Source organism: Trichomycterus rosablanca, chromosome 24 (genome assembly GCF_030014385.1).
Source record: "Trichomycterus rosablanca isolate fTriRos1 chromosome 24, fTriRos1.hap1, whole genome shotgun sequence".
NCBI lineage: Eukaryota > Metazoa > Chordata > Actinopteri > Siluriformes > Trichomycteridae > Trichomycterus > Trichomycterus rosablanca.
Genome location: NC_086011.1, coordinates 13,186,175 through 13,212,301, shown reverse-complemented (window position 1 = coordinate 13,212,301; position 26,127 = coordinate 13,186,175). Strand labels below are relative to the sequence as shown.

At 40.9% G+C, this 26,127-nt stretch overlaps 1 protein-coding gene across 1 annotated transcript in view; it reads left to right on the top strand.

Annotated features, from left to right (window-relative positions):
• The window catches only part of efcc1 (EF-hand and coiled-coil domain containing 1), a 38,553-nt gene that overhangs the window by 5,772 nt on the left and 6,654 nt on the right, over positions 1–26,127 (top strand). Inside the window, exons 3-4 of the mRNA XM_062986920.1 lie at positions 24,083–24,237; positions 25,919–26,054. Of these exons, the coding sequence (XP_062842990.1) occupies positions 24,083–24,237; positions 25,919–26,054 (291 nt within the window). The remainder of the gene's footprint in view (positions 1–24,082; positions 24,238–25,918; positions 26,055–26,127) is intronic.

The following is a 26,127-nucleotide window of genomic DNA, read 5'->3' as shown; positions in this document are numbered from 1 at the left end:
TCTTCTACAAAGTTTCAGGTGATGGACCACTACCCTAACATTTTTTGCAATATATTTTTAAGCAATTTTAAATGCATTGTTTTCTTAAAACTGGCAAGCTGTCCAGGCACTATGACCATAAAGCAGCACCAAAACATTATTTTTTCTTCACAATGCTTCATATTTAAAATGTTTCTTGAGCCACAGTTATTTAAACTGTGTGGACGTTTGAGAATCTCTAAGTATTTGGCTTTACTAAAACCAAGTAAGTGACCATGTCAAATAAATTGAACAAAAGGTCAGATTTTATCCATTATAGCACAGATGACCGACAGTGGTCTAAGGAAAGAGAAGGCACAAACTGCATTCAGGCTTATCGATGACAGAAGGCTATATTTTCTTAAAATGGCCAATAAAAGTAGGGTGACTATATTTTGGTTTTCAAAAAAAGAGGACACTTGGCAGGATGGCAGCATGGGCCAAACAGGTTATGGGTTGGATTGATACAGTCATTTCATGTAATAGGTGGCACCATGGCAATGTGTATAAAGTAGGGGTTTAAATATTTCACAAATGCATCAATAACCATGAACTATGTTATGCTATGTTAACTTAAATACAGATACTTTTTTAACAATACAACTAACAAATGCATTTATGGTCAGATAGTCTTTCGATTTAGCGTTTAACCCTAAACAGTAATAACAACAAGTAAAATAGTTTGAGTCCATTGATCTGTAGGTGTTGTGATGCTTTGTGGTAAAATGCAGCAGTAACATTTTCCATGTTACCCAGTCTTTACCTAATGAACTCTCTTATTTAGCTGCAGTTTTGTGTTTGGCACCTTTATTTAACTCTGACACGTGAGACATTTTTTAGGTCTGGGATGGTCACTGGGATGGTCACCCTAAATAAAAGGGATACTGTGACTTGAATTGCAGATTAATACTGATAACAGAAAAAGAAGGTTGACTAGATCATCAGATAATGTTTTTTCCAAGATTTTGTGGACAGCCGGGCACATGTGCATTATTTACTCATGGAAGAGATGGCCCAGGACGCACTGTACAACAATTCACCTCCCAACACACCGAAGTTAAAGGACCTGCTGTGTGTTATTACAAAGTATATTAATTCTATTTTGTCTCGTCCAACCTGGTAAATTACAGTTTAAAAAGGCTTCTGAAAATCCAGTCCCCTGAATCCTGAACAAGCCTGGCAGCTACGTACTATTTATACTGGCTTGATGTGGTTCACATTATGAGTGCAGACCTTGTTTTGTTTGGGTTCATTTAGCAGGCTATGTGTGTGGCAGTTTTGGTTTGGTAGAACTTTGCAGCTTTGCCCGGGTACAGCTAGTTTTAGTGGAATTTAGGTTTTATACTCAGCCTGTCATTTAGCTTTTTAACAGTGCAGGACATTTAATTAATGTTTATGGTCTTCTGGCTGCTTGTCTTTTTCAGATTCATCATTTTTTACGAAGAAGTTGTATTTTTACATAAAATTTTTACATTTGATTTTACATTGATTCTTTATATACAGATAATATTAGATGAATCACTTTATACAGTGTTAGCAGAGTTAGCTCAGGAGTTAGCTTAGCTCTGCCTCAGAGTTGCTGCTGTTGAGCAGCAATGAGCTAACAACTGTAAGCTATAAAAGTGACTGCTTAATACTATTAAAATACATTTATTTACACTGAATATGAAGGACTGTAATATAGACTTTATTGTAATTTCACTTATTTACAGTATATGTTCACAATGAAATGAAATAGTGTGTCTCCAGAACCATGGTGCATAACCAAACCAAAAAATGACTCCATTTAACTGTAAAACTTAAATCTATGTCCACTTAAACAGTAACACATTAAAAGATGTACTAAAGTGACGAGGCATAATAAAAATGCACCTTTATGCCAGTACAATCTGTACTTAAATGTTTGTTATTAGCTCAACCTGGGAGGACTATGACAGGTTTGTTAGCTATTTAGCTGTTACATAGCAAGTTAGCTACACAGATCAGCCATAACATTAAAACCACCTCCTTGTCTTTGCACTTACAGCAATGCTGCTGGAGTTTTTAAATACCGTGTCCACATACTGTCCACTCTATTAGACACTCCTACCTAGTTGATCCACCTTGTAGATGTAAAGTCATCAAGAGATCTCTCATCTATTGCTGCTGTTTGAGTTGGTCATCTTCTAGACCTTCATCAGTGGTCACAGGACGCTGCTTATGGGGCTCTGTTGGCTGGATAATTTTGGTTGGTGGACTATTCTCAGTCCAGCAGTGACAGTGAGGTGTTTAAAAATTCTGATCCACTCAAACCAGCACAACACACACTAACACACCACCACCATGTCAGTGTCACTGCAGTGCTGAGAATGCTCTGTAGTGGTCCTGTGGGGCTACTGACCATTGAAGAACACGGTGAAAGCAGGCTAACAAAGCATGCATAGAAACATATGGACTACAGTCAGTAATTGTAGAACTACAAAGTGCTCCTATGTGGGAAGTGGAGCTGATAAAATGGACAGTGAGTGTAGATACAAGGAGGTGGTCAAACCATGTCAACAGTTATGCTTTTTAATGGCAGTGTAGGCTTTAAAACATTCATTACAAGACTGTGCTCACCACCCTCACCTATTGGGACAAATGTGACATTCAGGATGGTGGCTTCTTGTTGACATTGAACATAAACATTCTCATGCATTCATCATTCCAGTCGTTCTAAGCTAGAAAAGTTTCATTTGCAATGCTAAAAGGTCACCCACCCCCATTCATCCTCTTAAACCAAACAGTAAAGCATCACAATGGGGCTGATGCAGAGAGAGGGTTCTTTATACTTTAGGGTTTGACACATGGAGAAGACCTGACTTAAACAGACCGAAAGCTCTCATCAATCTTCACCAGCACCCCTGCAAACTGTGCTCTCACTGAATAATAGATAAACACTCCCTGTCTGAATCCTAGCAACTCTTCCATTGAACACTCACGTATTTAAGGTTCCCCTGCATACAATGTGGTATGTATTTAAAGCCAAGCACTGCTATTTTAACACCTGCATTTCATCATGTGATCTTTTTTTTGCCTTTAGAGCTTTTGCTCTTTCTTCTAAGATAAAATACCTGAAGTAACATAGTCTTGGCATGGTATTCATTTGTTATGAACTAACATACTAGCTAAAACTTGACCCAAACAAGAAAAATGAGTTAACTGTGTCTCCCAAAAGTCACTAAGCAGCAAATAAATGGCTAATTCTGAATGGACAAAGTACTTTTAAATAACCTCAAGTGAAAAGAAAGAAGTAAAACTGCCTTCTAGCCTGTACACACAAGGTGGACAGTTTGGGTAGATTTAATGCTTTGTGGAAAAAAAAGATCATTCTCATGCTACATTCCTTTCTAAACCAAATCACTTTTTCCACTTTTATACTGTGGTTTATTTTTATTTTAGATAAACAGTTAAAACATGTTTAAAACCCTAGAAATGTTAAATAAAATGTATATTGATTATACACCAACTAGGCATAACATTATGACCACTGACAGGTGAAGTAAATAACACTGATCATCACTTCATCACGGCTCCTGTTAGTGGGTGGCAGCAAGTAAACATTTTATTCTCAAAGTTGATGTGTTAGAAGCAGGAAAGCATGAGGATTTGAGCAAGTTCGATAAGCGTGATGGCTAGACGACTGGGTCAGAGCATCTCCAAAACTGCAGGTCTTGTGGGCTGTTCCCGGTCTGCAGTGGTCAGTATCTATCAAAAGTGGTCCAAGGAAGGAACAGTGGTAAACCAGCGACAGGGTCATGGGCGGCCAAGGCTCATTGATGCATGTGGGGTAGCTCAGATTGCTGAAGAAGTTAATGCTGGTTCTGATAGAAAGGTGTCCATGCCTCGATAGGTCAGGGCTGTTTTGGCAGCAAAAGGGGGACCAACACAATATTAGGAAGGTGGTCATAATGTTACCTGGGTCACTTTACCTTTTTTTTTTTATTTTACTTGTTGTAATTTTACATTTGGGAATTTTAGATATTAATTGTTACAGTTTTGCAAGTAGAATTTTTGATCATTGTTGCTGTATATAAGACTTATAAGGTCGCACAGACTCTTCATGATGTGCCATACATTTTTAATAGGAGACAGATCTGGACTGCAGGCAGGCCAGTTAAGCACAGGCACTCTATGTCTTACGCTATATTTTGGTTATATAGTGTATCTAAGGTGTATCTTTAATACAAATACAGTGCTGTGAAAAAAGTATTTAATCTATTTTTGCTTATTTTTTAGAATTATGTTTCTTTAAATTCTTTATTTAATTACGCTGTTCAGCCCTAGCTGGCCCCATGTAAAAAAAAGTCTGTCCCCTCAACTACAAAATCAACTACTTAACCAAATTCATGTCACAGTTGGATTTAGTTTCACTAGCTACACCCAGGCATAATTACTGCCAGACCTAAGCATGGCAGCACATGATGTCACACACTAGACATTCAAATACAGTAAAATGCGATCAAAGTCTTTTAAATTTACCAGTCTGGTAAGGGTTACAAAGCTATTGCTAAGGATCCGGGATTCCAGTGAGAGCCAATATTCACACATGAAGAAAACCTCGACAGTGGTGAACCTTCCCAGGAGTGATCGGCCTACCAAAATTTCAAGAATGGATCAAGGAGGTCTTATACTAAACAATGCTTAAAATGGGCTGAAGACTAGTGCTATCTATTCAGCACAGGATCATCAGATGAACCCAGAAGAACATTTAAAGAACTACATGCCTCAGTTAAGGTCAGTGTAGATGATTCCACAATAAGAAAGACACTGGGCAAAAATGGTATCCATTGGAAATCTAAAAGGCGCAAACTGCTGACCAAAATGAACACAAAGACTCATCATGCATCTACAGATGATCCCTAAGACTTTTTGGGATACTATTTTGTGGACTGATAAGTCAAGAGTGGAACTTTTTGGAAGACATGGGTCCTATTACTTATCTGCTGTAAAGCCAGAATAAGAACATCATACCAGCAGTCAAACATATTAGTGGTAGTGTGATGGCAATGGGCTGCTTGGCTTTTGCAGGACCTTGACAACAATTATTCCATAGTCAATGGAACCATGAATTCTGCTCTGTGTCTGAAAATTCTATAAGAGAATATCCACTTGGTAGTTTGTGATCTAAAGCTCAAGTGCAGTTGGGTTATGCAACAGGACAATGATCTGAAGCACACAAGCAAGTCCACCTTGTAATGGCTGAAGCAAAATTAAACAAAAACAAAATTAAGGTTTTGGAGTGGCTGGGTCAGATGTCATTGATTTAAGTGGCTGATTTAAATCCCATTGCAACTCAGTGGCTCGGTAGCAATACCTTAAGCGGGCAGATAATGCTCAAAAAACTCCAATGGCCCCAATAAAGCCATATACAGTGTATCACAAAAGTGAGTACACCCCTCACATTTCTGCAAATATTTCATTATATCTTTTCATGGGACAACACTATAGACATGAAACTTGGATATAACTTAGAGTAGTCAGTGTACAACTTGTATAGCAGTGTAGATTTACTGTCTTCTGAAAATAACTCAACACACAGCCATTCATGTCTAAATGGCTGGCAACATAAGTGAGTACACCCCACAGTGAACATGTCCAAATTGTGCCCAAATGTGTCGTTGTCCCTCCCTGGTGTCATGTGTCAAGGTCCCAGGTGTAAATGGGGAACAGGGCTGTTAAATTTGGTGTTTTGGGTACAATTCTCTCATACTGGCCACTGGATATTCAACATGGCACCTCATGGCAAAGAACTCTCTGAGGATGTGAGAAATAGAATTGTTGCTCTCCACAAAGATGGCCTGGGCTATAAGAAGATTGCTAACACCCTGAAACTGAGCTACAGCATGGTGGCCAAGGTCATACAGCGGTTTTCCAGGACAGGTTCCACTCGGAACAGGCTTCGCCAGGGTCGACCAAAGAAGTTGAGTCCACGTGTTCGGCGTCATATCCAGAGGTTGGCTTTAAAAACTAGACACATGAGTGCTGCCAGCATTGCTGCAGAGGTTGAAGACGTGGGAGGTCAGCCTGTCAGTGCTCAGACCATACGCCGCACACTGCATCAACTCGGTCTGCATGGTCGTCATCCCAGAAGGAAGCTGACGCACAAGAAAGCCAGCAAACAGTTTGCTGAAGACAAGCAGTCCAAGAACATGGATTACTGGAATGCCCTGTGGTCTGACGAGACCAAGATAAACTTGTTTGGCTCAGATGGTGTCCGGCATGTGTGGCGGCGCCCTAATGAGAAGTACCAAGACAACTGTATCTTGCCTACAGTCAAGCATGGTGGTGGTAGCATCATGGTCTTGGGCTGCATGAGTGTTGCTGGCACTGGGGAGCTGCAGTTCATTGAGGGAAACATGAATTCCAACATGTACTGTGACATTCTGAAACAGAGCATGATCCCCTCCCTTCGAAAACTGGGCCTCATGGCAGTTTTCCAACAGGATAACGACCCCAAACACAACCTCCAATATGACAACTGCCTTGCTGAGGAAGCTGAAGGTAAAGGTGATGGACTAAACCCAATTGAGCACCTGTGGCGCATCCTCAAGTGGAAGGTGGAGGAGTTCAAGGTGTCTAACATCCACCAGCTCCATGATGTCATCATGGAGGAGTGGAAGAGGATTCCAGTAGCAACCTGTGCAGCTCTGGTGAATTCCATGCCCAGGAGGGTTAAGGCAGTGCTGGATAATAATGGTGGTCACACAAAATATTGACACTTTGGGCACAACCCTGCCCTGACCGAGGAGATCCTCCCTTGAGATCATTGACAAGCTCCTCCCGTGTAATTCTGGGCTGACCTCACCTTTCTCAGAATCATTCTTACCCCACCAGGTGAGATCTTGCATGGAGCTCCAGAGTGAGGGCGATTGACTGTAATCTTGTATTTCTTCCATTTTTGAATTATCGTGCAAACAGTGGTCTCTTTCTCACCAAGCTTCTTGCTGATGGTCTTGTAGCCCATTCCAGCCTTGTGCAGGTCTACAATCTTGTCCCTGACGTCCTTTGATAGCTCTTTGGTCTTGCACATGGTGGTCGAGAGATTTGAATGGAAGAAACTGATTCTGTGACAGGAGTCTTTTATACAGGGACAGAACTAATTTGTGTGCCTTTTGTGCACATAACCGGTCTGTGGGGGTCAGAATTCTTGCTGGTTGGTAGGGGATCAAATACTTATTTCCCTTAATTAAATACAAATTAATTTATAACTTTTATTTAATGTTTTTTTTCTGGATTTTTTGTTGATATTCTGTCTCTCTCTGTTAAAATAAACCTTCCATAAAAATTATAGACTGTTCAAGTCTTTGTAAGAGGTAAACTTACAAAATCAGCAGGGGATCAAATACTTATTTTCCCCACTGTATATATATACAGTATATAATATATATATATTTTATATATATACTCTTTTTCCCACTTTTTTCCCTCAATTTTCTCCCCTAATCTAGTCGTGTCCAATTACCCTGATTGCGTCCTCTATACTGATTCGACCCTTCACCGCTTACTGAGGACGCCTCTCAACTGACATACGCCCCCTTCGGCACGTACAGTCAGTACAGACTGCATTTTTCACCCGCACGAGTCGAGTTCATACACTGACGGGCACCGTGTACGGAGGGCCACACCCCCATCAGCATTGTTCCTCAGCCCTGTGCAGGCGCCATCAGTCAGCCAGCAGGGGCCGCGGTCGCACCAGTTATGAGGACCTAAGGTCCGACTTTTAACCCCTATGAACAACAGCCAATCGTTTGTTCATGCAGCCGCCCAGCCCAGTCGGAAAGGCAGAGCTGAGGTTCGATACGATGTATTCGAAACCCCAACTCTGGTGTGCTAGCGTACTTTTTACCGCTGCGCCACCTGAGCGGCGGGTGGTATAGATTTTGAACAAATCTTAATCTCCAATATTATGATAATTTAAAAGCTGCATTTTGTATTAAAATTGGGAATATCTGAAACATTTAATGAGACCAATTCATCACTGTTGAGGATTTGACTCTATTTAGTTCTTTATTTGAAAGTTAAAAACCCAAGTACAATATATTATAAATATACATGAATAAAATAAAATAAATAATGTTCTACTGTTAACACAGTTAAATTATTAACTTGAACACTGGCTCAACATTGGCGACTAGTGAAACTAGGACTTCAAGTGAACACCGTATAGTCAAAAATTCCAAACCTTCCTTATACAAGCCCAACTGTAGCAGCTTGGCTGAAGCTATGACCTGAACACACACCCCTTCAATTACTACTTCAGGATCTTAACCATTGGTCCAACCAATTTGTTATTCGTCACATTGTGTATAACCTGTCTTTAATTTGTAAAGCCAGGCAAGCCGCTAAATAATCATGTAAGGCTGCATGTCCGAGTAACCCAGTAATTACCAAGGATTTAGGTGTAGAAGGTGCTTAGGGCAGACATCTGAATCACCGGTCATTTGTAGTCCGAGTGCGAGCCTCAGGAGAATATACAGCATTTGAGTTTTGCACAGCTGTTCCATGAAAGAACACAGCAGGGTTGTCTTTGAGGCAGGAGTCTGTATGAGCAGATGACACCGTTCATGCGCCATGGGTCAGTAAGTGACCCGTTCAGTCTCAAATTATGCTTTTTATTTTCCCTTAATGGCCATTATTCTTTCCTTGCACTGATTTATATGTACTACTATTATCCTCACTTGTTTTATGTGCTCTCTTGAATTACCACACCTGCCCCCAACTTCACCCCATGTGTTATGGAAATGGTCAGCATTGCTTTTTTCTGTTAAAAAGCATAAATAGCTGATTTGTGAAAGTTATAAAGATATTAGATGCACTCAAAAGTGATTGTGGTTTTAGTGTTACTTGAGGCTTATATATACTGATCAGCCATAACAATAAAACCACCTCCTTGTTTCTACACTTACTGTCCTTTTTATCAGCTCCACTTACCATATAGAAGCACTTTGTAGTTCTACAATTACTGACTGAAGTCCATCTGTTTCTCTGCATGCTTTGTTAGCCCCCTTTCACCCTGTTGTTCAATGGTCAGGACCCCCACAGGACCACTACAGAGCAGGTATTATTTAGGTGGTGGATGATTCTCAGCACTGCAGTGACAATGACATGGTGGTGGTGTGTTAGTGTGTGTTGTGCTGGTATAAGTGGATCAGACACAGCAGCGCTGCTGAAGTTTTTAAATACTGTGTCCACTCACTGTCCACTCTATTAGACACTCCTACCTCGTTAGTCCACCTTGTAGATGTAAAGTCAGAGACGATCACTCATCTATTGCTGCTGTTTGAGTTGGTCATCTTCTAGACCTTTATCAGTGGTCACAAAACGCTGCCTGCGGGGTGCTGGATATATTTTTGGTTGGTGACAGTAAGGTGTTTAAAAACTCCAGCATCATTGCTGTGTGTTATTCACTCATACCAGCACAACACACACTAACACACCACCACCATGTCAGTGTCACTGCAGTGCTGAGAATTATCCACCACATAAATAATACCTGCTCTGTAGTGGTCTTGTGGTGGTCCTGACCATTGAAGAACAGGGTAAAGGCAATCTAAAAAGGTATGTAGAGAAACAGATGGACCACAGTGCTTCTATATGGTAAGTGGAGCTGATAAAATTGACAATGTGTGTAGAAACAAGGAGGTGGTTTTAATGTTATGGCTGATCAGTGTATCTACATGTATATTTGAACTTTTCTTATAAGCTTATAGACTGAAACTCTCTTTGAAATGCTTGCTGGCTATGATGAAGACAGTATTAGGTTTTAGTCACGGTTCATGTCCTGTGGAGGAGACTTTGGGAACAAAAAGAGATCTGCTGACTTAATTTCCATGGAAAACAGGAGATCTAACCGAGTGTATCTCAAAGGGCTGGAGGCGTTTTTTTACCCAATAAATGCAAAGCAGCGAGAAGGGCCAGACCTGCCAGGACAAAGGGTTTGGGAGACTGGAGAAGAAGCAACAAAAGACATGTGGGGGGCACCATCTGGCAGAAGATGCAAATAGTCAGCTGTTTGTTCACTGGCTTAGGCAAAGGTTTAGATTTAAGCTTGCTGTCAAAAAGTACACTCCCATCTTTCCCTGAGTACTACCCCACTCACGAGGAAACATTACGCATGCATGCAACTGGGAAAAACATTTATGTCAGTGGAGCTTTACTCCTTTGCCATCGTCTTGCCATCATACTCACTAATGTGCAGGTTTTCCATCTCACAGGCAGATCAAAATAATCAATCATGGCACCGAGGACTGTAATTTCAGGTGCTCTGGGGCAGGCATTACATAAACATTCTGTTCTGAGCTTTACTTCTTCAGGCCATAATGAAAGGCTCACGAAAGGCAAACCAATTGTTTTTCGCTGTGTTATGTCTAAAGATTTTAAGGTTGACAGTCTAGTGAGACCTCACAGGGATGTTCAGAGGACCTGTTTGCAACATATATTTAAAAAATTGACTTTCTAATCTATTTGGCTGTGATGTTTTCAGCTAGGTTTTAATTAATCCATGTCCTAAGCCATATCCCCACCCCAAACAAATCAATGTGTATCTAACTTTAGTGACTTTTATATCACTTTTACTACATTTAATAGGGATGTAACGATGCACCACAAGACAGTTAAAAATCGATTCACATGTGTAACGATTCAAATCGGTTTACATGTATAATGAATTGATATTCACTTTAAACAGCAGACGGCACTGGCCCTATTCACCTCGCCTGGTTGACGTCACTACAGGGTTGCCAGGTTCGGAATTTTTTAGCCAAATTTATTTATGTGAGGATGCTTTCTTTATTTGTATTATTCATTTATTTATATAATGTGTATTTATTTATTTCATTTCAGTTTTTTTTACACAAAAAGGGAAATGTGCAGCATTGTTTTGCATAGTTTGTACCTACCTCAGAAATGAAAGGGCATTCATTGTTTAAATAAATAAAAGATAATCACAAATATTTTTATTTTATTATTTTTATTTAATAAAATAAATTTTATTTTATTTTTTAAAGAGAAATAATAAAAGGAAACTTTGTCATAATTTGTCTTCAATTTAATTTTGTTTAAAAAATTAGAAAAACATCGTATTGTAAACCCAGTATCGTAAATCGCATTGCATTGTGGGTAGAGTGTATCGTTACATCCCTAACGTTTAATGTGTTCTTGACAATCACAGGACATGATTGACACATGTCATGTGATTTAAAGATTCTTGACTGTGCAAGTACAGCGGGCAAACACTGCTTACACAGAACGTGTGTAATATTCTTGCTGTTTCCTAAACAGCATCTTATGTGCTGGATAGTGTTTAACTAAAAAGTTGGTAGTGCACTTATTACACCTACAATTTAATAAGATGAGGTGTATTTGGGAACGCAGCCATAACATTAAAACCACCCCCTTGTTTCTACACTCACTGTCCATTTTATCAGCTCCACTTACCATATAGGAGCACTTTGTAGTTCCACAATTACTGACTGTAGTCCATCTATTTCTCTGCATGCTTTGTTAGCCCCCTTTCATACTGTTCTTCAATGCTCAGGACCACTACAGAGCAGGTATTATTTGGGTGGTGGGTCATTCTCAGCACTGCAGTGACACTGACATGTTGGTGGTGTGTTAGTGTGTGTTGTGCTGGTATGAGTGGATCAGACACAGCAATGCTGATGGAGTTTTTAAGCACCTCACTGTTACTACTGGACTGAGAACAGTCCACCGACCAAAAATATATCCAGCCAACAGCGCCCTGTGGGCAGCAGTGACCACTAATGAAAATCTAGAAGATGACCAACTCCAACAGCAGCAATAGATGAGCGATCGTCTCTGACTTTACATCTACAAGGTGAAAGCAGGCTAAAAAGGTATGTAGAGAAACAGATGGACTTCTATATGGTAAATGGAGCTGATTAAATGAAGAGACTTTATAGCATAAGAAGGATGATTGATTAAAGAAAATTGACTTGGCCATTTTAAAATCCAGACCTTAACCCAATTGAGATGATGTGACCTGACCTAAGAAGGACCTTTATTGTAGCTATAATGAAAGAGGGTAAGAAGAACATTTGGGATTTGATGCTCTCACACTGTTGCTCCTGTGAGGGCTCTAAATTGAGGCTCAGCGTACCTCTCTAAACACTTTGGTGTCCTCTTTCCTCTTCCTGGCCTAAACACACCATGGCTATGCAGAGTTCAGCACTACTGAAGCACACACATGGCTTTGTGGTGGGAGGGACTTTTGCTCGGAAGACCTCAGACGTTTTGCTAAGTTTCTACAAAATAAAGCTTTGGTGTTGTAGACTGTAATTTTACCACACTCTTTCCCACTTCTCCCATTCCTCCTGTATTTTAGTCCAGCTGTTGAACTTTTTTACTGTTAGCATTTTGTTAGGTGCTTCAGCGTGTTTATAGAAGGTCGACCCTGTAAAAACAAGCGAAAGAGCTGAGGTGGGTTCTGATTAATCATTGCTTGTTTTCGCCCACGATTACTGGCCCCTCAGCCCAGCACAGGGGATTTCTTGTGTTGTTTTTATATAATTAAGGTCAACCCTTATTTTTATGATGTAATTTTTAGCAAGAAAGACTATTTGAAACAAAAACATGTACACTTTATGGCCAAAAGTATGTGGACACCCTTCTTATCATTAAGTTTAGGTGTATATAGGTTAGGAGGTTAAGGTGGTTAAGGTACTGGACTAGTAAACAGAAGGTTGCCGGTTCAAGCCCTGCCACCACCAAGTTGCCACTGTTGGGTCCTTGAGCAAGGTCCTCATCGTGTTCCGCTCATTGTGTAAGTCGCTTTGGATAAAAGCGTCTGCTAAATGCTGAAAATGTAAATGTAAATATATAGGGATGTAACGATACACTTTACCCATGATACGATGCGATTCACAATACTGGGTTCACGATACGATTTTTTCCCGATTTTTTTAAACAAAATTAAATTGACAACAAATTAAGACAATGTTTCCTTTTATTATTTCTCTTTAAAAAAATACAATAAAATACTGTATTAGTGTTTATCTTTTATTTATTTAAATAATGAATGCCCTTTTATTCTTGAGGTAGGTACAAACAATGCTGCACATTTCCCTTTTTGTGTAAAAAAAACTGAAATGAAATTTTAAAACAAATCCCACATTAAATAAATAAATGAATAATACAAATAAAGAAAGTATTTAGCACAGTGTCGAAGACCCAACCTCCTTTTTTTTAGTCCGGTCCAGTCCCCCCCCCATAGTTGTGGGGATCAGTATTACACACGGAAAGTCACACACCGAGCCCCATTATCCCCCATATCATTGAGCAGGTGCCATTAATCAGCCAGCAGAGGATGTCATTGCATCGGTTATGAGGAATCCCCTCCGGCAATCTAACTTGATAGATGAGCTAATCATTGGTTGTATGGGCACCCAGCCTGGCGGTAGCAGAGCTGACATACGAATTTACAAGTTCGAGATGTCAGCTCTGGTGTGCTAGCAAGTTTTACCAAATTAATGGAAACTTAACGTAATAAACTATGGATAGTGTTTAATTTTAGGCTTTAAAATGAACACTTTTTTATTAGTAGGTGTAGTGGCATTATCATTATGGATTAAAGAAACATCATCGTGGAACAGGGTTTTGTATCATAGGGAGTACCTGGTTCTACAACACTGCATCATATTTGTTGGTAGTTATACAACCATGCAACCATGTAATTCTCACCAGATTTCTGCACTTATCATTATGGAGCCGACTATATTCTTTAAAAAGCAGCGACTGACGTTGTGGATTAAAGGGATCCTGAGAGTTTTTCAAACATAGATCTGCCTAGATGTATGAAATATGCTAGTTTAGTCATTAAACCATGGTTTATATACACCGATCAGCCGTAACATTAAAACCACACTCACTTTTCATTTGATCAGCTCCACTTACCATATAGAAGCACTTTGTAGTTCTACAATTACTGACTGCAGTCCATCTGTTTCTCTGCATGCTTTGTTAGCCCTCTTTTATGCTGTTCTTCAATGGTCAGGACCACTACAGAGTAGGTGTTATTTAGGTGGTGGATGATTCTCAGCACTGCAGTGACACTGACATGGTGGTGGTGTGTGAGTGGATCAGACACAGCAGCGCTGCTGGAGTTTTTAAATACCGTGTCCACTCACTGTCCACTCTATTACACACTCCTACCTAGTTGGTCCACCTTGTAGATGTAAAGTCAGAGACGATCGCTCATCTATTGCTGCTGTTTGAGTTGGTCATCTTCTAGACCTACGGGGAGCTGTCGGCTGGATGTTTTTTAGGTTGGTGGACTATTCTCAGTCCAGCAGTGACAGTGAGGTGTCCACTCATACCAGCACAACACACACTAACACACCACCACCATGTCAGTGTCACTGCAGTGCTGAGAATGACCCACCACCCAAATAATACCTGCTCTGTGGTGGTCCTGACCATTGAAGAACAGCATGAAAGGGGGCTAACAAAGCATGCAGAGAAACAGATGGACTACAGTCAGTAATTGTAGAACTTCAAAGTGCTTTTATATGGTAAGTGAAGCTGATAACATGGACAGTGTGTGTAGAAACAAGGAGGTGGTTTTAATGTTGTGGCTGATCGAAACCAACAGGAATCCAGCCTGATCATTGAAAGAACATGTGAAACTTCTCACAAACAGTGATCAAAGGCAGGGTTTAGTTCCAGATCCTTAGGACCCTTGGTGTTGCACCACATCATCAGCACCACCATGTAAACCATGCCAACTTTGTAGTCTGTATTCACATAGCTTTGGATGTAAGGGGTGGGTTTCAGATGTCCAAAAACTTTGAAACGAAACACATCTTGTGCTCTGTTCTTTGGGTAGGGAAGAAGAAGAGTCAAGAGAGACTCTGAGGGGTTACATCTACAGGGAGGGAAAGGAGTGAAACTGTGGTGAACATCAGGCTGCGTCTTTAGATCTTTGTTTTATTAAACCCAGGAAATGCCCCAGTGTCCTCATTTTTTTTTAACCACAAACAGCTGACCTCAGAGAATTGCTCATGCAGGACTGACCTCAGAGTTTTGGTGTGATTTTAGCTGTGTGATATCCGATCCTGTTGTTGTTACTACAAACACGACTTTAGTGAAGACGAGCCAGCTAACCAGTTACAAGCCATTTCTGACGAGCTGTATAAGCCCGGTACCAAACACAAAGTCATGCTCGGAATTCAGTAAAAGTTCCGTCTTGCCGTCGAAAAATTATTTGAATTCTTTTTTCTTTCTTCCTGCATCTGTTTCTGTTCTGTTACATGCTTTGTGCTTTTTCCTGTTAAAAACAAATCCGTCTGTGAAGTTAACAACCCCAAAGGGAAGGGAAGCAAAGTAATGAAAAGCATCTTGCCTTTGTGAAAGTCTTTGTAAAGCAGACTAAGCTTAGAATTAAAATACAGTACCCAAATTCCAAAGTCATTTTAAAATAGAAATATATGGCAACAAAATATTTTAAGTAAAAAGCTGGTAATTGGTGCAAAGTGTCACCGCATTTACTTTGGCAGCGATGTAATTCCATTGTTCATTTGGCTGGTTGTTTGCGCACATTCTCATTCCTCACGGAGGGCAGTGTACTGCAAAATACCAGCAGACTGAACAGAATACAGCTGTGTTTTAAATGACACTCTTATGCCTAGTTCACACTACACGATATTTGCCCTGATTTTCGCTCGGCGACTGGTCGGCGCTGGATTTGCCGGCTCGGGGGCAACTCGGAGTTCGCTCGGCGATCAAAACTCGGCTTTCAATCGCTATGTGTGAACTAGGGCTGCCACTAACGACTATTTTTCTATCGATTAATCTAAAGACTATTTATCGATTAGTCGATTAATCTAGCAATTAATTTTCCTTCAAAAAATGTAATTCAGAATCTAATTAACGCTTCTTTATTTTAACAACAAACTGTTTGGCATAATAATATGGCACAAAACTAAAGGTACAGGGGTTGTGTCCATATTATCACATTCTCAAGTGCTCCATATTAAACAAAGTGCAACATGTGTTTATGGCATTTCGAATACAAAGCAAAGTGCTTAAACTTATAGCAGAAATAAAATAGTTAGAGGTCGGCACGTCTCATTAAGTCCAACGACAGAATGAGCCCAGATTCTAACCTACACATTCACTCAAAACGTACTTCACATTCTCAGCGATGTAAACACGGTGGTAAGCGTTAAGGCATATTCATATGAGAAGCTTTTTGCACTTTGATTGCTGCAGCAACCCCAAAAACAGAGTCAAACGCAGCAAAAGTGCATGGCGCGTGTGAATGCACCCTAACTGAACTCCAAGATCTCCGCGATTGAGAAGCTTAATGATACAATATAGAAGTAAAAATGCACCCTAACTGAACTCGCTAAGGAATACGATATTCCAAGATCTCTGCGATTAAGAAGCTTAATGACACAATACAGACGTGCAACATGTCGCTAGTGCTGCTGTGGTACCATCAAAGCAGTCTTAGATCATGCACGCAGCAAGTAGTGCTGAGGAAATTAATATGAACGGTTGTATGAATTGAAACATTGTAGAAATTAAAAAGGATCATTAATAAGCATAGTTTTAAAAACGATGCATAGACTTATATGAAATTTTGACGTTGACGCATTTTTAGCGTCGACATCCTCGACTAGGTCGACCAATCACGGCAGTCCTAGTGTGAACTGCTCAGCAACTCGATCCGAACGACTGAAGATAAAAATCTAGCTTATCTAGATATCTGGATACGAGTCGGCCGACTGTTATTGAGTGCGGCTTCGAACAGCCAATAAGGACGCAAGATACGGGGTGAGGGGAAACACAGGGGAGGAGTTGTAAAAAGGTGGGACAGGGACACACACTCAAGTTTTACAGTATTTCTGACCTTATTGTTCTCTGCAAAAATATTTATTAACCTCCAACTCACTATAAAACAAACAATCCCTGCTGGTCGTGTTGCCAAATCCACTCAGATTCATTTTTTTTTTCCTACTTGCTTTTACACTACACATCAGCGCACAAACTTTGATCGCTCACTTATTGTTGACGTGCATTTTTGGATGTGGTATCATTAAACCCCTCTTCACTTCTCATGTGTGTTTTCGTGACAAAACGTAGTTTGAGAGACCAGAGAGACTCGCCTGCGATTCCAGTCGTGTAGTGTGAAAGCTACACCGACTTGAAAGACTCCCAATAACAAGAGATCCAGTTGTGTTGTGTGAACTGTACAGCGACCCGTCAACTTGGAAAGTCGTGTAGTGTGAACTTGGCATTACACACTCATCGACTACTTTTTAGGAACACGTATACCTGCTCATATATGCAATGTTCTGTTCATAATGCACCTTGCCTGTTGTGAATGAAATAGATGGGTTGGGTTGTAAAGCTAAATAATTTTGTAATCTCTGCTGAGTTTAAATAAAAGCCAGTACACGGTTGATCGAAGTGGATGGTTTACAATTATCTGGAGCTTGTTTATGGACTTAATAGAGCATCCAGTCAAAAGAAAACTGAAATAGTTTAACCCTGTCGATGCATAAATTAGGTTTATATTTTATAGCATCTTTTATTAAAGTAAATACAGTGGATTTAATGGACTAAAAGGGGGGTGCACTGGTCTGTAAAATGTGAATGTCCAAAACAACGAGGGTTTTTTTCCAGGGGGTGCAAAAATATACAAAAACACAGCGCGAAGATCCACAAAAGTGCTAAACATGCACATATGATAAGCAGTACATTGAACAACGTAAATAGATTTGTAAATATGTCATGTAAACCCTGTAAGTAAATATTAAAATTAGTGTACTATACTACTGGGGAGACATTTCATTTACTTTGTGTGGTAAAGGAGATGGTTTGTACAGTGGGGACTCAGAATATCTGTTATTCTGAGTCTGAAGCACTGCTGGTGGCTACTAGAGCAGTGCTGGTGCATAACTAAGCACTAAAACTTGCACTAATTAAGCATAAAAAAACAAACAAAAAAAAAGACGAGAACAAAGTGAGCCTTCCAACAAAACAAAGCCTATCAATCATGTAAACAGAGAGACGTGCACCTCCTAGCGGACAATTACTAAACTACCGGTCTCGGTATGCTTCTTGCTGGAATTTTAAACAATCGCACCGGACATTTGGTTTTCCAGATTTTGTCTGTTAAATACAAAATCTATTAAATGGAGGTCTGTTAAATCAAGTTTCCACTGTACCTATCCTTGATTTTGAATCGCAGCTAGGCGCCCCCTATCTGGCACAATTGGCAAAACTAGAGCTAAAAAGGGGGCGGGGTCTTCGGCGCTGTGTAAGGACCCTGGTTAGAAGCCCAATACGCCTGTACAGAAGTGGAGGAATGCAGAGATCAGTGTATGACTCTCCGTGTGCAAGACTGGCCTCACACGCCAATCCACCGAAGTATGGGCGAATAAGAATGGGTCGATGGACCCTGATTAGCAGATAGAGAGGCAAATGTGCAGAGTGCATAGGTAATAGAGGGTTCCGCTAAGGGCTGCTTGCGGGTCGCAGATGGCGTGAGCAGCAATATACCCACCTCGACTGCAATCAGTGATCCCCCAGCAGCGGAAGACAAATTGACTACGCTAAAATGGGAGAAAATGGCAGTCCAAAAACAGTACGTCTCTTGTGTTATGAGGCCGTGTCTGTGGTAAAGGAGTACAATATAAATGTAGATATACGTTATAAATATACAGTATAAATTTGGCATTTTGACACCAAACAAAGAATTTAGACTCCAAGATAAACAACAAATTGTCCAAGACTTAAAAGGCAGACTGCAATCACAGCAGGATACGTTACAATCGGCCCTTTGAAGGCCACCATAATGCAGATGTAGCCCTCGGTGAAATGAGTTTGACACCCCTGATCTAGACATTCCCCTTTACCTTCACTCCTGCAGCAGGACTGTCCAGAACAGGTCTTTAGTATCTTGACTCCAGTTCTCAACATGCAAAGTCATGTTTATAAAGTTTCACTCTTGGGTTTGTTCAAAACCACTCACTGACCCATGAAATTAGGTTTGCATCCCCCCACTGTATAACACTGGCATGGCTATTGCAATTAGGTTGAGAAAATTACTTTCCTACCCTCAGGTAGAAAGTTGATGATCAGGAACATTTTCACCTTGATCTTGTTTTCCTTTTTTTCCAACACAGGTCTTTTGGCATTAACTGGATCTAAAAGTGGAACTCCTCCACAGCTGGACTCTGTACTGGTGTCTGGAAGGATGTGTTAACTGTTACTGGTTTTATTTTGTAACACATCTTTCACAAATTGTCCTTCATATAATATATACAGCCTAGTAGAGCATTTTACCCATAGCTCACTGTTTAAACTTAGGGATGTACCCAACTAGGTCAAAAAACTGGGACTCAGTAAAAAGTTAAAGTAAGTTAAGTTTATATATATGTACGCCCCCTTCGAAACGTGGGCAGCAGCCATATGCATTTTGTCACCTACAGTTTGACGAGTGCAATGCGGATCAGCACTGTGTACGGAGAGACACACCCTGACAGCACTCTTTTCCCGTCTCTGTGCAGGTGCCATCAATCAGCCAGCAGAGGTCGTAATTGCATCAGTTATGAGGAGACCCTATCCCTGTCTGAACAGCAGGCCAATCGGCAGAGCTGAGATTCGATACAATGTATTCGAGATCCCAGCTCTGGTGTTCAGCGTGTGTTTTACCTTGGAAAAAGCTACAGACCCATAACAGACACTTTAAGTATCTGACTGGTACATTTTCATTTTCTGCATTTAGCAGACCCTTTTATCCAAAGTGACTTGCATTACAGTTAAAGTCTGAGCAATGGAAAGTTAAGGGCCTCGCTCAACAGCAGCAACCTGGCAGTTGTAGGGCTTCAACCAGCGACCTTTTGAGTACTAGTCCAGTACCTTAACCACTAGGCTATGGCTTGTGTTACATAGTACAAGGTACATAGTACAAGGTTTTACAAGATTTTTTTAAGAGAGCACTTGTAGCCTAGCTACCTGTTAAAGTACTGGACTAGTAATCAAAAGGTTGTGGTTCAAGCCCAACCCTTGCCAGGTTGTCACTGTTGAGCCCTTGAGTTTGAGCACTGTTGAGCTTAGACAGTACTGTACTGTTGCTCAAATCCTCACGCTTGCCCATTTTTCCTGCTTTTAACACATCAACTTTGAGGATAAAATGTTCACTTGCTGCCTAATATATCCCACCTACTAACAGGTGCCGTGATGAAGAGATAATCAGTGTTATTCACTTCACCTGTCAGTGGTCATAATGTTATGCCTAGTTGGTGTAAGCCTATCTGCTACAATCTATAGTGTTACACAGCAAACATCAGTCTTTATGTACACTACCATCTCCAAACCCTTGCCCTTACTTTCCCACACACATTCATCCAACAGCTTTGTTAATCAAAATCCAATTGGTCACACTTAGCTTTAACAAAACCCTCCTGTAGACAGACCATAATTATTTTACTGAGGCTCACTGGGTTGACATGACAACCCACTATGGCCTGTATTTGTAGACGAACTGTGTTTAACCTCAAACCCCTTAAACAGGGGTGTCTTAAATATACAGCACACATGAGCATCAAAATACTTCATATCAGTGGTTCTCTACCTCTCTCTTTTACCTCACTGTGTTCAGGAAAAATTCCTGGGACTCCCTTGACACGGGATGTGGTATTATTCTTACACTTTTAGCAAGGATGGCATAGGTTCTTGCTCATGGGAAATTCAATGACTCCATGATAAAAGTATAAATCTTGGTATTTTCTGATATTGGTTGATGTAGTGGGTTTACTTCTGATTAACTGGTGGTAGGAGCTTCCTCACCTGGGTCTACTTCAGCAGGATCTGCATCTACAACTGAATATATATATACAGTGTATCACAAAAGTGAGTACACCCCTCACATTTCTGCAAATATTTCATTATATCTTTTCATGGGACAACACTATAGACATGAAACTTGGATATAACTTAGAGTAGTCAGTGTACAACTTGTATAGCAGTGTAGATTTACTGTCTTCTGAAAATAACTCAACACACAGCCATTAATGTCTAAATGGCTGGCAACATAAGTGAGTACACCCCACAGTGAACATGTCCAAATTGTGCCCAAAGTGTCAATATTTTGTGTGACCACCATTATTATCCAGCACTGCCTTAACCCTCCTGGGCATGGAATTCACCAGAGCTGCACAGGTTGCTACTGGAATCCTCTTCCACTCCTCCATGATGACATCACGGAGCTGGTGGATGTTAGACACCTTGAACTCCTCCACCTTCCACTTGAGGATGCGCCACAGGTGCTCAATTGGGTTTAGTCCATCACCTTTACCTTCAGCTTCCTCAGCAAGGCAGTTGTCATCTTGGAGGTTGTGTTTGGGGTCGTTATCCTGTTGGAAAACTGCCATGAGGCCCAGTTTTCGAAGGGAGGGGATCATGCTCTGTTTCAGAATGTCACAGTACATGTTGGAATTCATGTTTCCCTCAATGAACTGCAGCTCCCCAGTGCCAGCAACACTCATGCAGCCCAAGACCATGATGCTACCACCACCATGCTTGAATGTAGGCAAGATACAGTTGTCTTGGTACTTCTCACCAGGGCGCCGCCACACATGCTGGACACCATCTGAGCCAAACAAGTTTATCTTGGTCTCGTCAGACCACAGGGCATTCCAGTAATCCATGTTCTTGGACTGCTTGTCTTCAGCAAACTGTTTGCGGGCTTTCTTGTGCGTCAGCTTCCTTCTGGGATGACGACCATGCAGACCGAGTCGATGCAGTGTGCGGCGTATGGTCTGAGCACTGACAGGCTGACCTCCCACGTCTTCAACCTCTGCAGCAATGCTGGCAGCACTCATGTGTCTATTTTTTAAAGCCAACCTCTGGATATGACGCCAAACGCGTGGACTCGACTTCTTTGGTCGACCCTGGCGAAGCCTGTTCCGAGTGGAACCTGTCCTGGAAAACCGCTGTATGACCTTGGCCACCATGCTGTAGCTCAGTTTCAGGGTGTTAGCAATCTTCTTATAGCCCAGGCCATCTTTGTGGAGAGCAACAATTCTATTTCTCACATCCTCAGAGAGTTCTTTGCCATGAGGTGCCATGTTGAATATCCAGTGGCCAGTATGAGAGAATTGTACCCAAAACACCAAATTTAACAGCCCTGCTCCCCATTTACACCTGGGACCTTGACACATGACACCAGGGAGGGACAACGACACATTTGGGCACAATTTGGACATGTTCACTGTGGGGTGTACTCACTTATGTTGCCAGCTATTTAGACATTAATGGCTGTGTGTTGAGTTATTTTCAGAAGACAGTAAATCTACACTGCTATACAAGTTGTACACTGACTACTCTAACTTATATCCAAGTTTCATGTCTATAGTGTTGTCCCATGAAAAGATATAATGAAATATTTGCAGAAATGTGAGGGGTGTACTCACTTTTGTGATACACTGTATATATACACATACACTGATCAGCCACTGTAAGCTTCACTTACCATATGGAAGCACTTTGTAGTTCTACAATTACTGGCTGTAGTTCATCTATTTCTCTAAATACTTTTTTAGCCTGCTTTCACCCTGTTCTTCAATAGTCAGGACTCTCCCAGGACCACCACAGAGCAGGTATTATTTAGGTGGTGGATCATTCTCAGCACTGCAGTTACAATGACATGGTGGTGCAGTGGGTCCCATGTGAAGTGTCCCGGGGTTTTTCTGTGCGGGATTTGCACGTTCTCTCCATGTCTGGGTGGGTTTTTTCCAGGTGTCCGGTTTCCTCCCACAGTCTACAGACATGCAGTCAGGGTTATTGGAGATGCTACAAAATTCTCTAGATGTGTGTGTGTGTGTGTGTTGCCAAGTGAATTATACCAACCATGACCCTGAATAGGATAAAGCTGTGGTAAAACAGACTGAATTAATGAATAAATGAATGAATGAACATCATGTATAAATAGTACAACAGCTTATTTTTTCATATTGGGTGGCTGTATTGGTAAATATCGATTTATTTTTGTGATTTAACAAACCTATTCTGATAAAAAAAAAGAGAACACTATGGTACTAAAGAACCATAGCAGTACTATTCTTTAATTCTTTTGTTCTGAACCCCAGCTTAATGCCCATTCATGAGTCTTAAAACCAATGGGATGGTATTATTTTCTGTCAGCTGACAGACACCAGCATTTCCAAGCTGCAGGAAGTGTGGATACGCATCTTTTTACACTAGTCAGGATTCGAGCTGCAGTGTATTTCTTTAGCTTTTCCTTTTTGTTTTAGCTCTGGCAAGACACTGTCATCTGGAAACACTTAACGTTCGATTCACGAAGGCCCCCTATCGGATTTCCTCCTACACAAAATGATGAAAGAAGTAGTGAAATGATGGCAAGAAAGAAATAGGAAGGAAGGAAGGAAGAAAAACATTAAATGCATTTTATTTTATTTTATAATGTATGTTTAACAAAAGCTGTTTTTAAAATGCCTTACCAGAGTCTGTGGCACTTAAACCGACTTATTTGTTTAGATCCACATATTGAAAATCATATTTTATTCAATATATTCAATATATAATTAAAAAAGTTGTATTTATTGTTAATATATGGTTTGACGTATTGTATACGTCGTGGTTCTTTGGTTGCGAATGTATGTAAGGTTTCTGAAGTCACCATTCAAGCCGTAATACAAATTCCACATCTGAGCTCTGAGCTTGCAGCCGGCTGCGACTGGCATAAGGCCTGGTTTCAATTAGGCACCGCCAGCCCAGCTTGTGCTGCCTTATCACAAGTGCCAGTGAAATTATTATAGTGCTTACAGACAAGAATTATTGCATACTAGCTCAACTAGCTCACGTTACACTGTTTCTCTTTGATGTTATATAAAGGATTGTACTACAGCTTATAAACTACACATTTTCTTGATGTGGCTTATATTCCCCAGCTAATGGGAGGAAGAAAATGACCACCATCAATGTCAATGCAAGAATGCACCAGTGTATGAGTATGCTGTGGAGAATAATGACTGGGATTTTCATTGCTTTGCAGGTCTGAGGTCTCCAAAATGCCTGCATCCAAAGTATTCAGCAGCATGGAGGATATACAGTACAGCGGGGCTGCTTCTCGGAACCATAGATGTTGTCTGGATACGCAGCGAGATCGTGACTCCCCGACAGGCCATGCAGAAACTGCTCACGACAACTGTCAGTTGTGTGTCTTCAGCTTTTTTATTTTTATTTAAATTGTCCGTGTAGAACATGTCATGATTCACATTTACACTAAGCTACAACATACAGTATATGGGTAAAAAACTTCAACCTGATTATTAGCTTGTTGGACATACCTTTTTAAAATCATGGAGAGTATTATGGTATAGCTATGGTGTAAATGGTGTATAGCTATGGTATAGTTGTAGTTTATGGTTATTACAACATACCACTTTATTTTTGAAAAAGTTGTGCCTGTGGAAAAAAAAAGTGCTAGGCCACCACTGTTAGGATCTGAGTTTGAATCTCAGCTGTGCTATCGACTGGCTGGGTGCCTATATAGACACAATTGGCTTTGTATATGTAGGTTGGAGGGAGAGTAGTTTCCTCATTGCTGCTGCAGGTACAGTCTCTGCTGAGAGGCAAAACGCCTCAGTACAAGGGTACTGCGGTCTCTGAGACCCACCTCCAGCAGGTGAAAAAAGAGGTTGATCAAATAGTGATCTAAGGCTGCGTCCAAAATCGCATACTAGAAACAGTACGTACGGAATTCGAGGCATTGTGCACTGCTTGGCTGGTACAGCAGTAAGCTCTTTCATTGCGCAAGTTTGCAGTATGCACGCAACCTCATACATACTACGTCTGCCATCTTACCAATGTCACGTGATGCATGATGTCACATCGCCACAGTTATAGCAATTTTAAAATCAGACAGAATTAATTCTGTCGTTCTCCACCAAGCTACTGATAACATTATTCAGAGATGTACTTGATCATAGCATTTTTAATGATCGTCTTACTACGCCTTTCTTTTACACTATGAACACCTTTGCAGATCCAGTTGAATTATGGGATAGAGTATCAGACCCCTAGTGTGCATTGTTTGCATACTCAAAAATGGCTGCTGATGCAGAAGGTCATCCGGGTACTTCTCGCGCACTGTTTACGTATTAGGACACACTACCCGCTCTCGCGTACTGCTTTTGTGTACTGTTCAGTATGGAACTGTGCGATTTCGGACGCAGCTTCTGGCTTTTCTTGGCAGTACGTGGGGGCTGGGAGCAACGTGAGCAAAACGAGTAGATTGGGTAAAACAGGAAAAGAATAATAAATAGAAAATAAAAAGTACAAAACAAGCTATTTAATATTTCAAATAAACTATATACTGTACAACGATCAGCCATAACATAAAACCACCTCCTCGTTTCTACACTCACTGTCCATTTTATCAGCTCCACTTACCATATAGGAGCACTTTGTAGTTCTACAATTACTGACTGTAGTCCATCTGTTTCTCTGCATGCTTTGTTAGCCCCCTTTCATGCTGTTCTTCAATGGTCAGGACTCTCCCAGGACCACGGTATGACGGTATTTAAAAACTCCAGCAGCGCTGCAGTGTCTGATCCACTCATACCAGCACAACACACACTAACACACCAGCACCATGTCAGTGCTGAGAATGATCCACCACCCAATAATACCTGCTCTGTGGTGGTCCTGGTAGAGTCCTGACCATTGAAGAACAGCATGAAAGAGGGCTAACAAAGCATGCAGATAAATAAATTGACTACAGTCAGTAATTGTAGAACTACACTTTAACCTGTTGTGTGTTTAATAATGTTTTAAACAATGGTTTAAAGTTACGGCTGGTTAACGTGCTATGTGTGGTTTATCTTAGTGGAGGAGCAGCTCTTCCGCTCGGTGGAAGGCCAGGCAGCGTCGGATGAGGAGGAGGAAAGGTGGACCGGGGAGCAGCAGAGGCAAGTGGACGAGGTCAAAAGGATCCTCACCAGACTCTCCTGCTGTGGCGACAGGTGCAGTGGATCACTGACTGTTCATGACTTAATTGTGATTCATTCCTCAAACCATTCACACAAATCACACATA